Source organism: Myotis brandtii, unplaced genomic scaffold, assembly GCF_000412655.1.
Source record: "Myotis brandtii unplaced genomic scaffold, ASM41265v1 scaffold79, whole genome shotgun sequence".
NCBI classification, from domain to species: Eukaryota; Metazoa; Chordata; class Mammalia; order Chiroptera; family Vespertilionidae; genus Myotis; species Myotis brandtii.
In genome coordinates this window covers 6,982,600-7,000,805 of record NW_005371173.1, presented here as the reverse complement: position 1 = coordinate 7,000,805, position 18,206 = coordinate 6,982,600, and the positions used below count along the sequence as shown (strand labels likewise).

The window sequence follows — 18,206 nt, the reverse complement described above, 5'->3', positions numbered from 1 at the left end:
TAACAACTGCCTCTAGGTTCTTTGGGGAGGGCAGCGATTATTGGCCTGGGCGCCTGGGGTGAGCGTCAGTCGCCTTTGGCCACCTGTGCACCTCTGCTGGAGCATGCCAGGCACTTCTGCTTATTCCTCCTGCAAAGCTTCTTAGCAAGCTCCAGCCATGACATGGAGAGATAAGTGAAAAACTCGAACTGAAAAGAGATAAGAGGTGAATAATCTGAAAGGAAACACAGTCCCTTCTCTGTACTCAGTCATAATGTGGCCAAATGGCTCGGCTTCCCTAAAGCCCGATGCTTCATTAGTTAGCACCACTGGAATTCTTTAGGGGTCAGCGATGGCTTTTGCTTTCAACAGGTCATGGAGTTTTCCAATAATTAACTAGTAATAAGTCTATTAACCTGATAGTAAGCATCCTGAGTTTTAATATTTACTGGGAATCCTGGCATTGGAAAAACTGCTTAAAAAGTGATGAGGGTGATTGCTTGCTTGTTTGATAACACTAGGTGTCCCATATTCTGGTTGGTGTAGGAATAGTCACTCTTAGAATCAACATGTTTACATATCTTTCACCATTGCCTTGGGTTACTGAGGAAAGGGCCGTGCCACCCTGGTGGTAATTTAAAGAGACATCTCAGATAAAAGCATGAGTTGGGTGAGAAGAGGTTCATCATTGACCTTAGTTCAATGAGAAGTCATGGGAATGCAGAGCAAGGTTCTTCTGAGCCATGCTGACCCCTTTAGCTCCGGGATCTAGGGCTAGGTGAATAGTGCAACCCTCACAAGCCACAGAAGAGAGACTCAGAGTCCAGTCTGCTACTTCAGAGCCCTGACAGCCTGTCTACAGTATGACTGTGGGCCAGCATTTCTGCTGTTCAGAGAGGAAAATCACCGCTTACAAGCAATGTGAGGAGTTTTCCCACGTTGCTATAATTTGAAGAATGAAGAACATTCCACCAGGCAAGGGAAGAGTTGATAATGTAGAGGCACAAAGATTGTATCTTTTTTCTGTTCTGGAAGTTTAAGCCTTTGTAGCCTGCTTTCATTGAGAGTTAAAGGGGCACAAGGGTAATGAGAGGTACACATACGTGGACAATTACTTGTATAATGCAATCCTCTGCCAGCTAGTAAAAGTTCTATCCTTTCTGTAATTCAATTTTTAAACACTAAAAATTGGTAAATATGATATTTTTAGAATATTTTTAGTCAACTAAGTTGGTAGTTTATCTTAGTGAAGTTAATTGTGCTATTTGTTTATTAATTCACTAGAGGCCTGGGGCACGAATTTGTGCATGGGTGGAATCCAGACAGCCTGCCCCAATGGGGGCCCATCAGGCCAGGCTGGCTGAGGGGAGGGGCCGTGGGTGGTTGGCTGGCCAGCTCTGCCCCTGATTGGGGTGTTGAGGATGGATCGGGGGCCAGATCAGGCTGGTTGGCTGTTGCAGTGCATTGTCATAGCCACCAGTTGTCCTGGTCATTCGGGTCATTCTGCCGTCTGGTCACTGGGCTTTTATATATATATAGTCTTATTGTTTCTACTTCTTTTATACCCAACAAATGTTTGAGCCAGAAACATTTAGTTATGAAGACATTTAACATTTTAAATTAAGATGCAAGGAATTGTAGGTGACACTTGAGATGCCCCTGAGAGAAGCTTCTTGTCTCTGTGTTGGTAGATGTCTCATATATTCATAAACCAAATCCTGTGCACATTTAAGCCAGACCAAATTACTAAAAAGCTCCATTTCTCCCATTAGAAAAAAATGCAAACCTTTTGCTTATGTTTTAAAAATAGCTTGACATTTTAAATAATTGATGAATATGCAATTTGATCCTCATTAATGGACAGTTACCATAGAGGTATCCTCCCTAGTTTTATAATTTACTATTTCAGGAGAGTTCTATGAATGCGAAGATAAAATCTGGGGAGCAGAGAGATACCACTCAGGGTGACAATATCCTATTTAGGACCAATAACAACTAAAGGTCAAAAAATTAACTCAAGTTATTTGAATTCCTATGACATGAGTTACAGATAGCAACATGTAGTAATTTTTCCCCATAATAAATTCCCCATACACAATGATGTACCCAAATGAATATCAGAGCAACATATTGTATTGTGAAGGATTAAATGATATTTCAGCTCATGTCTTTATTTTTTGTCTCTTTTCCTCAGGTGATAATAGAGATCTCATTTACCATGCATGAATACTTATATCCCTTTCTGAGAACATTTCTGATATTATTGGTATAAGAGAAAAAATGTCATTTATTTAAAGATTGCCTTATTAATCTATAGGTTTTGGTAAATACCTAGAATATCTGGTCAGTCAATTTGTCTTTATGGCCTACGAAAGAAGACTAGCTGCCATGTTCAGTCCAAATCAGTTGGTATATGAATATTCATAAGGACATCAATAGTCACAGTGTCTTACAATCATGCTCCAAGCTAAATAAAAATAAAAGCAAAATGGCCACAAATATTACAGTATAATAGGATAAGTGCTAAAAGATATGTACAAATTCATTAACAACATCTGTGAAAGTGTCATAGACAAAACATTTAAAAGGAAATCTACATAAAACAAAGTAGATAAATTTATCAAATGTTGATAAATTTCCAGAGACAGTATAAAAGTACACAAAATATGGAAGAGAGAAAGAATTTTTAAAAAGAACCACTAAGCCAATACAGATAGTACAGGTTTACTACATTTATGTTACAGAATGATGGAAACCAGAGACACAAACGATTTGGTAACAGCAAAGGGAGTTTCACCCATCGCAGGGAAGAGAGACTCTTGTTCGGATGAGAACACAGACTGCCACACCCCTCCCCCCGGACCCATCCACACAGAGAAAAATAAAAGCAATGCAAACGTCGTCTACAGCAACACAGGACAGACAGAGGTGGAAGCGTTTGGCATGTTGCACCACAGGAAGTCAATCACGATTGGCTAACGATGATGGTACCTGGCTCTGTTGCAGGTCACTGGCTTGCCTGAGAGGAGTAACTGACGGAGGGGGCACACCTGATGTGGATGCAGACCGGCCTAGTTTGCAGCTTACTTTCGGTTCTGTGGACAAAGGGGAAAGAAAGACCAACTGTTAGTAGGGCAGCGTGGGCAGTGATGACAGTGCTTGCAGACTCCCGTTTTGTGTTGCTAAGGATTCTTTCAATGCACCAAATACTTCCTTCCGATGTTTGCTAATCACTGGCAGGTGACCAGTGTCCTAACAGTTGACTCTAAAACAGAGGCTTGATTTGAAGCTGAGCTCCTGAGCATGAAGAGCAAATCACAAAGTGAAGCCCAAGGCCTCATTCCCTTGCACATTTTACCCCAATTATGGTTAGTTTATATAGAGTGATGACTGGAGCAACAACACCTCATTAGGGGGAAAAGCAAGCGGCATGACGATTTTTGTTGCTTTATTTTCACTTTGGTCCATAGGGCTCCTAGCCCCTAAAATGCCCTTTCACTCTCTTCAAAATTTATCCTCTCTTTCTCCCCTCCTTTCTTCCTGCTCTTTCATTGTTTCTTTGTCTTTCTGATTTTGAAGTCTATATCATTGTGCTTGTGTTGACTACTTCCATCATGTCTTCAATGTAACATTTCTCTCACTTATCTCAATTTGTTTTAAATTTTATAACCATGTTCTAAGACTTTTGCACTCTTTCATAACAATAGCATTTTTCAAAATTAAAAGCATTGCCCTAGCTCTTCCTCTATTTAAGAAGCACAAATGAGCTCCCTAGACAATTGAGAGGAGACTTTGAAGATTAGAATTTGGGGATGGAAAGAGTTCTCTTTACCCAAGAAACAGAATTTATAGTAAACAGAGACTGTTGAGTTTCAGATCTACCAGAGGATATTTGATAAAGGAGAAGAAAAGAGGGCATAAAAAATTGACATCTCTTCTTTCATTACAAACTTTTATATTAACTTTGGAGTGCCTGGTATAGTCCAGCTTCTGTTTGAACTACACTTAAATTGTCTTTAATCCCAAAGACACTCTTTGGAATTACAGAGTTAGCTATAAATGCTCCCAATTTATAAATTAGAAACCTGAGTGTTTTATCTGTTGGTCAGTGGACTTATAACTCTCACTAAGGTGGGGGAGGAGATCTAATGTGGAGAGACACCACATTAGAGGCTATCGGCTTACAGTCTGGGAAAGGGCTAAGCCTGAATCCCTCATTAGGTAGTCAACCACTCATTCTTCAAACCACAAGCATTCCTTGAGCCCCTCTGGGAGACAGGACCCCATGTCTACAGAAGAAATGAGTGCAGAAACAGCTGTGATAGGGAAGCAGCAGAAGGAACTTCAAGCTCTAGCTTTTAATGAGAATCACCGTTTTCTGGGGGGGAGGGAAAAGAATAAAGGTAGCCTATTGCTTTAAGGAAGACAATTGACAATATTTGTTGACAATGATACATTTGAGCTTTTAAGTAAAATTAAAATTTTGAGAAACTTGCATCCACCATTGTGTGCTTGACAACAACCTAACACTTAAAAGATGTTTCTTATGAGATCAGTGGTGATATTAGTAAGTGTGCTGTATTGATTTTTATAACAGAATGTGTCAACATATGGAAGAGTTGCATGAGTTAGTGAACCAATATTTTCTAAAAGCATGATGTTATAAATCATGTATGGGTAAATGTCCATTTAAAGTTCAAGATAGACCGACAGATTTTAATGTAACAAAACATGATGAGTTTATTGATGTGTAACTAACTTCTATGAAGCTGATATTTGTTGACTTTTAGAAGAGTATTAAAGAACACCTACAATTATATCATATGCCTATTAAAATATTTCTTCCTTTTCAACTACCTATATGTATGAGGCCAGATTTCCTTCATACATTTAAATAAAAGCAACATATCACAGCAGATTGAATCTAAAGCAGATATGAGAATCTATGTTCCACTGAATTAGACATTAGATGTACAAAAATGTAAAACAATGTCAATCTGCTCACCATTTCTTATAGTTTTGAAAAATGTAGTTTTATGAAAGGTGTTATTTATGTTAATATGTAATGGTTTTATTTTTAATGAATAATTTTTTCATTCTCAAGTTTAATATGATAAATATTAAGGAAAGCTTTTTCGCATTCTCAATACTTTTTAAGAACATAAGGGATCCTAAGACTGAAGAGTTTGTAGACTGTTTATGTGTATTGTCTCTGAGTCCCCAATAGTTCTCTTTTAAGAGGTGTAACATTTGATACAGTTAATTTTCCAATGGAGTGTTTTGTTTTGTTTTTATTTGAAACAGGGAAATACTATGTTAAAAACTCCAAGGAATTTGGGAACCGCCAGTTGGGAAATTTTCTCCTAGAAAAACCTCTATGGCAATGTCCAAAAAAAGCTATTACCTGCCTAAGACCTGAGGGAAGCCAAGCAAATTCTCAATGAACTTTTTCAACATTTATAATAAAAAGCAAGCTTCAAGGTTCATTCATTGTTCCTTTTTTTAAAATATATTTTTATTGATTTCAGAGAAGAAGGGAGAGGGAGAGAGAGAGAAACATCAATGATGAGAGAATCATTGATCAGCTGCCTTCTGCTTACCCCCTACTGGAGATCGAGCCCGCAACCTGGGCATATGCCCTGACCAGGAATCAAACCAGTGACCTCTTGGTTCCTGAGTTGACGCTCAACCACTGAGCCATACCTGGCTGGGCTATTGATTCTTTGTTGTTCATAAGTGAAATGTGTTGTAGTAGTGAAATGACCTAAAAAATCCTCGTAATCCTATATAATAAAAGCCTAATATGCAAATTGACCAGTTGCTATGACATGCACTGACCACCAGAGACAGACGCTCAATGCAGGAGCTGCCCCCTGGTGGTCAGTGCGCTCCCACAGGGGGAGCTCCATTCAACCAGAAGCCGGGCTCATGACTGGTGAGCACAGCGGTGGTGGCAGGAGCCTCTCCCGCCTCCATGGCAGCATTAAGGATGTCTGGCTGCTGGTTTAGGCCCACTCCCTGCAGGCCTAAGCCATCAGTCGGACATTATCTGAGGGCTCCCGGAGTGCAAGAGGGTGTAGGCCAGGCTGAGGGACCTCCCCCCCCACCACTGAGTGCACAAATTTCATGCACTGGGCCTCTAGCTAATCATAAGATTACTGCTTTACTCTTCCTTTCTGGTCTGCTTTTTATGTTTTAATTTTGTAACAATGTCAATAAGATCTTGCATAGCTCAAGTTTGCTGTTTGCTAAAATTTTCTAAAATTGCCAGCAAAGTTTTAGTTGTAAATGTTTTAAAAATAAAACAAAAATTTATTTAAAAATAAAATTCAGGAGGAGTAATAGCCATCTTTCATTTTTGCCTGTCCAGAATCCTTTTACCCTTTTTCTGGAATAGCAGTTGAATTTCCTTTGGAGAACAATACCACTAGGATTCTTAGTTCTTATGGTTCCACATTAGGAGCTGCCCCCAACACTAGCTCCAGAAGTGGCCCTGTGACTGAGATTTGTGCAATCATTCCATCTCCTTGGCCTCACTGATTGGTTCAGGAATGGACATGTGACCCAAGTCAGTCAATGAGAGCTGCCTTCATACTTTTTCTGGAGCTTTTATGAGAGCTACTAAATTCATATCTTATCAGCTGAATGACAATGGACAAATTGCTGGATCTCTTTAAGGTTCAGTTTGCTCACAGATAAAATGGGAGAAGTAATGGTCACCTACTTCATGAAATTATTGTAAAAATTAAATGAGATAATAAGTGTAAAGGTGTTACCTCATGTAATAAGTGGCCACCATGTAATAAGGTCTCAAGAAATGTTTGCTGTTTTTATTATTTAAAGGCCCCTTTGATCTTTCAGCTCCCCTGCTTATAATATAATAGAGTCTACACTGCTTTCTCTCAGCTGACACAGGCAACCTCATCGACAGTCTCACCCCTGCCACACAGCATCCTTCCCTCCCCTCCTCTACTAAACTGTGTGTTCTGTGAGGACAGGCATCCTGTCTATCTCATTCCTTCCCATGAGTGACATGATAACTGATTCCTGAGGACTTGAAGTATTTATTGAATGAATTATTTTAAACAGTAGTTTAAAGACAAAAGCCATTGTAAAAGAAGATAAATTATTTGTATATTTCTTAGTAATATAAGGAAATTTCCCTCATTTCTTCACCTTTCCCATGTTTCCAATACAAAGACAAAAATACATTCACCAGTCTTCAATTGAATTTAACAACAAAATCAGGGAGGGGAAATTGCAGTGCCTGTTATGGACAGTAGATGGCAGTGCAAATATTAATTGATATGTAGTCTGGTCATCCCACAGAGCTTCCCAGAACTAGTCTCTGTAACAGGCCAGCACAAGTCAGAAAAAAACCTCCTTTATTTGCAATGTCTTCAATGGCTTTTCACAGAAAAAGAAAGGGCATTCTTTGTGACTATAAGGCCTTTCCAAAGAAAGCCAACTTCTGCCAACTGGGAGCAATGTCAGGGTGAACTCCTCTGAGAGAGGGCAGAGGGTGGGGCCATGTTCCCTGCAGTGGAAGACTGGAGGAGCTGGCAGAACAGTCAAAACTCATGCCAACATGTTGTCATGTTTTTAAACAGGACTGGATCGAGAGCCTAGTAAGGTGAAGGCACCTTCTGCATTATCTAAATTTGTATGCTTGGTTAATTATTTTTCCCCAGTAGAATCAGAGAATAGCTGAAAATTCAGAATTTCTCTAATACGAATGAAATTAGTGTCAACTTGTATTTTTTCCAGTAGTTTTCAGGGTATCTGTGTAATATACAATGTCATGATTTAGGCATATGTTTAGTAGAAATCAAATTTAAAGGAATATATATATATATATACACACACATATATTTACATATATTTTATACATACTGTAGTATATAATAATAATTTAGCTGACTTTGCAAATCCGATCATATAAGACCTTAACCTAAAACCTATAAGTAGTTTCATATGTACATGCACGCAAACACACACACACACACACACACACACACACACACACACCCCTATCAGTTACTATCACCAAATTCCTTGACTCCAGACATCTCCCATTATGTTGACCATTTTGCTAATAACATAAAGTGGGATAAGAATATACATGGTTTAGAGAAAAGCCTACAACTACTGGACCACCGAGTTCAACCCTATCTCAGTGAATTAGGGGCAACAATGGCTCTGGAGGTGAGATTAAGTGCCTCCATGGGCAGGTAGGTATAAGCTCTTGAGGGCAGAGGTCATCTGTCATCCCCTCATCTGTTCAATCAGGTGTCTTCACAGGTTTGCTGAATGAGTAATCAACTGAACCAAAGAACAGCAAGCATCGACAATATTGCTATGTTTTAGGAAAAAAACACCACATGTGTAACATGCTTGCTCAGGTGCTTGAAATGGACTTTTAGATCTATCAGATAACCAGTCAAAAACATCTCTTAGGTACAGAAACAGAGAAATTTCATGACTAGAGAGTGGAGAAACACTTCTTCTTTGGATTTATAAGGAAGGTTATGTGGAACAGCATGTATCTTCATAATTCTGTTTCCCTGGGTTTAGGATGGGAATATATTAACTGACTTTTATAAATCTGGTCCCTGAATTTAAAATCCCGGGAGTTCAAAGTATAGTTAAAATATGGGTAGAGAACTGTGCTATGGATCAGAAACCCCAAGTCCATTTCTTGATTTGTCTACTACTTTTACCAATGAGTTTGGATAATTTACTGGATTCTTCTGGAGCTGAGTTTTGGTGACCTAAATAATCAGTTCATAACACCAGCCCACAGATATACAGGTTTTTGTGAAGATAAAATGAGATAGCACTTATAAAAGTATTTTAAAAGTGAACAGATGGCATCTAAATATAAGACATTATTTTAAACTAGTAACCCAGTGCACAAAATCACGTGAGACCCAGACCGGTGGAAAATTGTGAGAGACCTGGGATCCCCAAGTCCCAGCGCGCCAAAGGACCCAGAGTCAAGTGCCCGTCCACCCGAATACGCCTCACTGCACACGCAGCCCCACCCACTCGTACGCGCCTCACAGCACACGCAGTCTCCTGGTGACTGGTCTTTGGTCGTTATAGCGTTACAACCACTGGGTTTTTATTATATAGATGGGTCCTAGATGATTTACAAAGGTGAAACATTTAAATTCCATAATTCAGATTAAATGTCATTTGCCATCATCTTAGAGCAAATTTTGTAATTATATCAGGTTCTGTTTTCCTTAAACGTGTGCATTTAACTGTTAACTTCAACACAGTGGACCTTAGATGCCATCAGAAAACAATGTGATTCTCCTCTTCCCCAAAGCGGCCATAGGTGACCTCTGAAAATGGTTCACTAGTGACTAGACCCAGAAAACCCCACAAAATCATGCAAATCAAGAAGCTCAAATCTCCGCATTCACTTTAAGAACACTCGTAAAACTGCCCAGGCCATCAAGGGTATGCATATTCGAAAAGTCACCAAGTATCTGAAGGACATCACTTTAAAGAAGCAGTGTGTGCCATTCTGTCGTTCCAATGGTGGAGTTGGTAGGTGTGCCCAGGCAAAACAGTGGGGCTGGACACAGGGTCAGTGGCCCAAAAAGAGTGCTGAATTTTTGCTGCACATGCTTAAAAATGCTGAGAGCAATGCTGAACTTAAGGGTTTAGATGTGGACTCTTTGGTCACTGAGGGCATTCAGGTGAACAAAGCTCCCAAGATGTGGTGTAGAGTCTACAGAGCACATGGGTGGATTAACCCATACATGAGCTCTCCCTGCCACATTGAGATGATCCTTACTGAAAAGGAGCAGATTGTTCCTAAACCAGAAGAGGGGTTGCACAGAAGAAAAAGATACCTCAAAAGAAACTGAAGAAACAAAAACTTATGGCCCGTGAGTAAATTCAGCATAAAATAAATCTAAATAAAAGTAAAAAACAAACAAACAAAAACCCAAAAAAACAATGTAATTCTTATCTCCCCACAAACCAGTTCCAAAGTCTCTGTAAAATCTGGTCTCTAGCCTTTGAGCACCCATGTTCCCAGGCTACAGGCTAGAGATGAGAGTTCAGTTAAGGACAGCAAAACTCATTTTGATCACTTCCTTTGCAAGTTCTGCTTCTGTGGTCTCGCCTTTTGCTTTGGAATGGGAGAGTAATTACCTTCTATTATTTTGTAACTGACTTTTATAAACAAACACTTTTTTATTTATATTGGTTAACTCACTCCAAGTCCTCCTTTTCTGGTTTGTTTCTCAAAGCCCGACCACCAGTATTAGGAGAAACATAAATAAAACAATTTCTCCAGGAAGACAAATTCTAGCAGACAGAGGGCAGTTTTCCACAGAGAAATGAAAGTGGAGCTACTGGGGACCTGACTCCCATTGCTCTCCAAGTGAGAATTCTGCCACATGTTTACTCCTACAATGCAGAAAGGGAGCATTAAGCTCTGGAGTGTGAAAATAGTGGGCAGAGCCTAGCAACATGGCGTGGCCAATGTTCCCAGAGGAAATAACCAAGCTCCCAGTTAGGCCTGGGAAGGAGAGCAGATGTGAGAACTGCCTACTGATTCCTGAGCCCACTGTGCTGAATGACAGCCTTGCGGGCCATAAATGACACTCAAGTCCACAGCTGCCTGGGGCCAGAGGAAGCAAATTATTCAATTCAGTGCTTTTTTAAAAATTGAGCTATATTTAAAAATTGTGAGACTTCACAGAATGGAACTTAAATCTGGGAATGTTGAGCGTTTCTCATGGTGAGCATCAGCTGGCACTAAGTAGCTTCTGTCCCCTAGAGAGCGCTGTGCCTTCCAGGTCACCTGCACTTCTATCACTCCGTCCTGATGTTTGTCAGTTTCCAATAAAATGTCCTTGCAATGCAGAAATATGTCTCCACACCTATGCTTCTAACAGATGTGGACATATATCACTTAGGCCAAAATGACTTCAAGTTTTAAGAAAAATTGCGAAAATCACTTTCTTTGTGAGAGCAAAGGGCATTCCTAGGTATGTAATGTACAAGCTCAACCTGTCTGCTGTGAAGGAGGCACCTCTCCTGAGGCACTTGTTCATATTACCTGCCTGTCCTCCAGGCGCCTCAGTTCTCAGCCCGTTGGGACCTTCTTCTCAGAACAGCAGAAACACACAAGGTTGCACAAACAGAGGTGGAGGTCTTTTTAAGATTGTTCCACATAGGATTAAGCCAAGGCCTTTTGAGTTAACTTCCAGAAACGATTCTTCAGTCCAGCTGGACAGGCAGGACCAAGTCAGGAGAGATCTCAGCTTTTGTTCACCTCCCTCATCCCATATGGAAAGTTTCCTCTATATATTTCTACTCAGTTAATAATCATGAGTTTTTCAAAGACCTGATGTAATCTTGGTTTAAGGTTCAAGTCCTCCATTTCTTTCAAGTCCAAACTAATTTTGTTATTTGAATGATAATACAGTACATCCATAGTCAACAGTAGAGATAATACAGTATATAATAATGATGAAAATAACATTTAATTGTAATCTAATTTTCATTCTATAGTTTTGTTTCATAAAGAAGCATAGTAAGGTCTTTGAGTGACAGAGACCAGGTTTCATATAGATTATGATGTGTGTGTGTGTGTGTATGTGTGTATGTGCGTGCACGCGTCCCTCAAAACCATTACAGAGCTAGATATAAGCTGCCTGGAAACTATTTGTTGAGTGACCCAGTGGTTGAATTCTGAATTTTTGTCAATACCATACTTACTTGTATAATTTCCACTTTCCCCCATTATTTTCATGAGCATTTGGGCCCCCAGTCCACCATTGCCTTCAAGAATCACCCTTCAGGGAATCCCTCACTTACTAACTACAGTGACTTTAATAATGTGCCACAGCAACCAGTGGCAATGTTAATTAGAATTGAGATCTGACATACTCATTTGTTTTACTTCAGCAATTCTTCCATTCCTCAAAAGAGCTGTTATGAACAACATTATCAAGTGGCTAAACCACTTTTGGTAAAGCAATAGTCTGTGACTGAGAGCAGTTTGTATGTGCGTGTGTGTGTGTGTGTGTGTGTGTGTGTGTGTGTAACAACATTATCAAGTGGCTAAACCACTTTTGGTAAAGCAATAGTCTGTGACTGAGAGCAGTTTGTATGTGCGTGTGTGTGTGTGTGTGTGTGTGTGTGTGTGTGTGAGAGAGAGAGAGAGAGAGAGAGAGAGAGAGAGAGAGAGATGAAATGCAAGTGTCAGAAGCAAAGTTGACAGACAGGTGGGGATTTATAGGTAGAACAGGTGAAATCTCCTTGCCCTCCAGTGTAAGGTGTGGAGTTGAGTTCCTCTGTTGTTTTTGGAGGATGGCTGTCTGTTACAGCGCTAGTGTATTTCACTAGGAGACTAGTAGTTCAGTGGCCCAGTGGCAAGGAGACAATAATGACCAGGAAGTGTGAAGAGAAAAAGGAGGAAGAGTAAAGGACTCATTCCCTTCTGTTCCAAAAGAGCCCCCGGAAGCACAGAATTCCATATTCATGTAGTTGTTTGTTCTAGACAAAGACCCTCTGATGAGCACTCTTCAAGTACATTTTAAGTAATATCCAAGGTATGTGAACTTCAGATATTTTATTTTATACATTTTTTGCTAGTGGAACTATGGCATTTTTTAGAATAGTATTGGCACATATTCATTTTTTTCTTTTCAGAGAAACAAAAGCTGCAAAACATAAACATTTTTCATTTTCTCCTTTTCCCCCTCAAAACTGGTATAAGGGTAGACTCGATAGATATAAGTGTGATGCTATATTTGGGAGCCATTGACTTGTTCTAAAAGTTCAAGTAAGTAATAAAGTAAGTGTGATGCACACTTACTTTTAAGTGGTCATGTCAATGGTTCCACTTTCACATAAGAAACCCTGACTTTCACTGACATCATGTAAATGACTATACTTTTGCCCCTACTTTTCATATTTCTTTGAATGTGGACTCAAAAACGTCTTTATCAAAAATGCAACAAAAATATGTCCTTCCTTCCCCTTTGTTTACCACCTTCATAATCTCAGGTGGAGAATGTGAGAGACTCCAGAAATTTATGTCATTTCTTCTGGTCATGAGATGATTTACTGCTCTACAAACAGAGCTGAAAAGACTCAGGAGAGATTTAAAGGCCATAAAGCCAAAAAGATGCTTCCGGAGTTTCCGGTGGGAGAAAGTCAAAGTTCATTATAAATTCTGTTTACTTTCTGAATTTCTTGAAAGATTCATGTCACAGTGTCACAGACCTATTACCCATTTTTATGCAACATGCTAAGTGTTCAGTAAAAGTGAATTGGGTACCTTATCATTGTTTCATTTCCATTTATTTCACAAGTTCTTCATCCTTTGCTCACACATTAAAGTGTTTGGATTCCCCAGGTCTAATCTCAGTTCCCTTCACCTCTGTTTCCTGTTCTCCTAGTTTAGAATCAGCTAGTCTTATGGTGTTAACCATTCCAAATGTCTCTAGTCTCAATCTCTAATTCCACTTAAACTCTTCAGCTCCAGACCTGTAATTCCAACTGTCTTCTCTCTTCTCAATCAGATGTCCCAGAGCACTTCCAATTTAACATAGTCAGAATAGAAGTGCTGGCTTTCCCATCTAAACCCTGCTCAGCATCTCATATTAACCACCTCTGTCTCAGCACGTGGCCTCCCAGTCACCCATGCTTGGAGCTGTGAAGTCATCATTGGATCTATCATCATGGAAACGGAATTACATTTATACCTATCTTAAAAATATTTAAATGAATACAAAATATCCACCACATAATGTTCAAAACCTAAACATGATGTGACAGGTACTGTCCATTGCTTATGCAATGTAATCTCCCCTTACCCTTGCAAATAGTCTGTGGATTTCGTTTCTAGGTATCAGGCAGAGGCCCCTTGCTTTAAGGGAAAGAAGGGCCTTTTCTAAGCCCATGGAAATACCATTTCTTTTCACAAAGTAATTGGTCCAGAGAACATATTTCCCAGTTCTGACCAACTAAATGAAAGGGGCATGATGCCCAGAACTGTCATAGACAGTTTGTGGTTATGAAAAAAAATCATCAAGGGCATCAGAACAGGAGAGTTAGAAAGATAGAAAGTTCCTAGGTCCTCAATAACTCCCTGAATAGTGGCAAACACTTGAAGCTCCCTGCCTCCAGATTGGGTGCTACAGAAGTTAACAAAGGTCATTATTACTTAAGCCACTGCTAATTGGTACTTTGTGGTTAAAAGCATTTCCAATATGCAAGGCCCTTCAGGATTCTTACTATCTGGTCCCAACCTACTTTGCAGTTTCTTTAGTCAACCTTCCTCGACCCTTCACACCAAACACACATTCCATCCATTGCATTCAAGGTTTTCATGCAGAAGGCAGACTTCTTTCTTCTGTCATCTTGTAAGCAGCTCTTAATATTTCAAGCTCTAGCTCAAATGTAGCATCTTTAAGCAATTATTAGTTAATCTACCAAAAGCCCCGATTGTTCTTGCCAAAATCATACTTGCCATGAAAAATTAACTTCTTATCTGTTTTCCATGTTATTTGTATATAATACATTATATTACAACGATCCATCTGTCTGTCTTTCACTTGAATTTGAGCACCTAAATGTGAGATGTCTTACTTATCATTGCCAGCTCAGATCCTACAACAATGGTGGTTACATAATATATACTCAGGTAATGTTTTGGTTTTTATAAAATATATCTTTGGTCACAATAACAGATATTGTGCATGTTTTTTGGTTAGAACTTGTACAAATTTATATAATTTAGAAATGCTAATAAGAAACCTAAAACTAATCATGATTCCCAATTAAAGTGTGATGTTAACCTTCTTTGAAGTGGCCTTTTTCCCTACAAAATACTATTTGTTCTCTACGTTTCTTTTTCTTTTTAACAAAATGCACAAATATATTTTTCTCATACACCTATATTTTTATACTTTATTATGAAAATATTTTTTTTCAAATTTCTGCTAAATTCCCATAATATTCCTTCCCCCAGGTTTGAACTCATGTTGCTCAAGTTAGTTATAGAGCTGCATCACCAAAGCTTTAAGTTCCATTTTAAGTATGGGGAAGCTATTGTTCTGCTTTTCCTGAGTACTCTTCTAGAAATATCCCTTCCCCAGAAACTATTCATCCTGTTTCAATTTTAACTTGTGCATGACCCTCAGAGAGACCACATGCTAAATTAATGTAAATTGCTTTCCAAGGTGAGTATCAGAGTTGAAAAGAACATTAAAGATTGGTCATTTCTTCAGGACCCTAACACTGTTAAGGAACAGAAACATGAAAACTACAGGCGGCTGCCTGATTATTTGTTGTTTATTTCAATTGACAGCTTTTTGTAAGTCTATCACATAGATGAATCAGTTCAAAGCAAGTATATGCTGCTTTTTAAAAATTGAAGTTTCATAACATTTATCTATTAACAATGCAAATTGCATTGCAAATTTTAATTTCAACTTTGAAATTTAAAGGTATATTAGATTATAGTTTTCTATTTTTGACTTAGACTTGGAAACATAGTCCCAGGTAAAATTCTTCAGCTCACCACTTCAAATGCCTCCTAATGTCTACTCCCTCTATTGCCTTCAGATCAACTTTGTTACATTTTAAAAAATATTTTTTATTAATTTCAGAGAGGAAGGGAGAGGGAGAGAGAGAGAGAGAGAGAGAAATATGAATGATGAGAGAGAATCATTGATCAGCTGCCTCCTGCTTGCCCCCTGTTGGGGATCGAGCCCACAACCTGGGTATGTGCACTGACAGGAATCAAACCTGGGACCCTTCAGTCTGCAGGCCTAAGCTATATCCACTGACCCAAACCAACTAGCATGTCTCTGTTACATTTTCATCCTCAATTTTACTTTCTGCTAATTTCCGAGTTTCTTAAAATATGTTTTGAAGCAAAAGAGGCATAAACTTTAAATCCCTTGAACTTTATAAATTAAAAAAAAAACTGCTTTAGGTGATGACTCTAGATAAAATTTAGTATGAGATGTTTCGAGTTTTCAAGGCTGCCACATCACATGGCTCCAAGAAACACCATTCATTACTCTGTTGTCCATGTGAATGATGGTCCCTGGAGTGGTCCAATATATTATTACCTTCTGTTATGTGAAGGGCTATTCATGCTGTCTCTACGAGTAGAAAGAGATATCTGTGGCTATGGTTCTCCAAGTGATAATTGCATAAGAGCAGTTTCCAGAGACATGAGGCGTTACCATCTATCTGGGAGATTATCTTTCTTACCTGAGCTGTGGTTTCCTGCTAACAAGGTGGGGCTCACAGAGCATCTTCCCAGTCTACTGGTGACCACAGGTGGCCCTGGTGTTCCATCCCATTCCTGAGCTTTGACAGGCTCTCTGGAAGATGCCCCATGGTGTCCTTTCTCTTTGCTGTCCAGCTTTGGCAGTGGCTCTGTGCTGTGGCTTCGCACTTTCAGCTCCTCTGTTGATTCTGTGTGTTAACCAGAATTGCACGCGGTTAAACAAGAGTCAAATCCCTCCCAGGTTTCTTTAAAAAGTTGAAGAACAATTTTCCAAATGCTTTCAATATATTTTTAGAAACCATATGTGTATTAGAGATTACAACATTTCAATATAACAGGGAGGCATTCAGGTTAGTATCACTGGCAAAGAGTTTTCTCTTGGGAAGAGAAGCTCAGTGAATCTTGAGACTCCTTTAGTAACTCTTCCCTGAGCTCATTTTGAAGAAAATATCTTAAAGTGTTCTTTATACTCACTGTCTTTACTGTCTCATCTTTTTTTACTCCACTGCTCACTGTGACATAATTCATTCCAGCCACTCTACTAAACTGCACTTGCTAATATTGCCTTGACCTTTGAGTAGGCAAATTTATAAGACACTTTAAAGCCTTTTGAAAACTCCTTGATACTCTCTAATTTACATCTTCAATTCTCTTAGCTTCCTGATGGCCCATCTTCCTGTGTTGTGTTCTATGTCTCACACCATTTCTGTGTCATCCATAACTTGTCTTCCACTATGCATCCCCTATATGATGGTTGTCCCCATGGTACTAGCTTACCACGGTTTCCTTCATTCTATCTTTTTGTTTTTTTTTATCCTCCAAGATTCAACTAGCAATTGTCTGGTTGTTAGTGATTTCTAAATATTTTATCACAAGCCTGGACCATTCTCTGGAGCTTTAGACTAAAAACTTCCTACTGGATAAGTGCCCATGGAAAACACAAGTTCGGCATTTCATACACTGACTGACACCATTTTTTACTAAACTATTAGGTCCTGTTGTCCAGCCAACCATCCAGCTTGAAGCTCGCTCTCCTTTTCTTTAATTGCTATTCCCCAAATCCATCATTCAGCTGATTCTACACATTTTATTTCTGAATATCATACTCTCTTTTCTGTTCCACTTTGTATCATGTCTACTTCAATTTCTATGGTTCAAGCTTGATCATCGCCCTTGAACTATTGCTTTGACTCCTTAAAATATAAACTCCAAATTGCCAATGTGATCTTTTTAAAGTAAAAATATTATCAAGTGTTATTTCAGGGAATGGTTTTGATAGTCTTTCTGTAATGCATGTACAGTAGTTTTTAAAAATACATGTAATAAATATGGTTTTAAGAGTGCTGTTACCTTGCTACTATGAGAAAAATGTTATTTCAGGGAATAGCATTTTATAAAAGACATAGAGAAGTGTTTGAAAAGAAAAACAACCCAAAAAATGCAAATCTACTCATAATGTACCCCTGACTAAAATCCTCCCAGAAGATTCTTGTTACCCACAGAATTATGTTGAAACTCTTTGGTATGACTCAAAAGATTCGCCACCATCTCTCTCTTTCCTTCCTCTCTAAGTTTGTCACTTTCCCACAGTGTATTCAAAAAACAACACTAAGTATGTTGTAATGTCTTCTTCTCCATCCCAGCTCTAGCAAAAATAATGCTGTTTTTTTTTAAATGCCCTTATATCCTGTCTTTGTTCAGTTAACTCTCCACAGGCCTGGTTACTCAATTTAAGTACTGTCTAAAGCAGTGATGGTGAACCTTTTGAGCCTGGCGTGTCAGCATTTTGAAAAACCCTAACTTAACTCTGTTGCCGTGTCACATATAGAAATTTTTTGATATTTGCAACCATAGTAAAACAAAGACTTATATTTTTGATATTTATTTTATATATTTAAATGCCATTTAACAAAGAAAAAGCAACCAAAAAAATGAGTTCGCATGTCAC

At 38.9% G+C, this 18,206-nt stretch overlaps 1 protein-coding gene and 1 pseudogene across 4 annotated transcripts in view; one reads left to right on the top strand and one right to left on the bottom strand.

The window, feature by feature from the left end:
• The window catches only part of NYAP2 (neuronal tyrosine-phosphorylated phosphoinositide-3-kinase adaptor 2), a 216,146-nt gene that overhangs the window by 32,128 nt on the left and 165,812 nt on the right, over nt 1–18,206 (bottom strand). For 3 of the 4 annotated variants that reach the window (XM_014531148.1, XM_014531149.1, XM_005883498.2), the window contains 2 exons: nt 16,240–16,446; nt 2,971–3,074 (listed from right to left, as the gene is read on the bottom strand). In XM_014531148.1, the coding sequence (XP_014386634.1) occupies nt 2,971–3,074; nt 16,240–16,446 (311 nt within the window). Of the gene's footprint in view, nt 1–2,940; nt 3,075–16,239; nt 16,447–18,206 lie in introns of those variants that run through there. The other variant, XM_005883499.2, reaches the window with a different exon arrangement.
• On the top strand, nt 9,336–9,889 carry LOC106724294 (annotated as a pseudogene).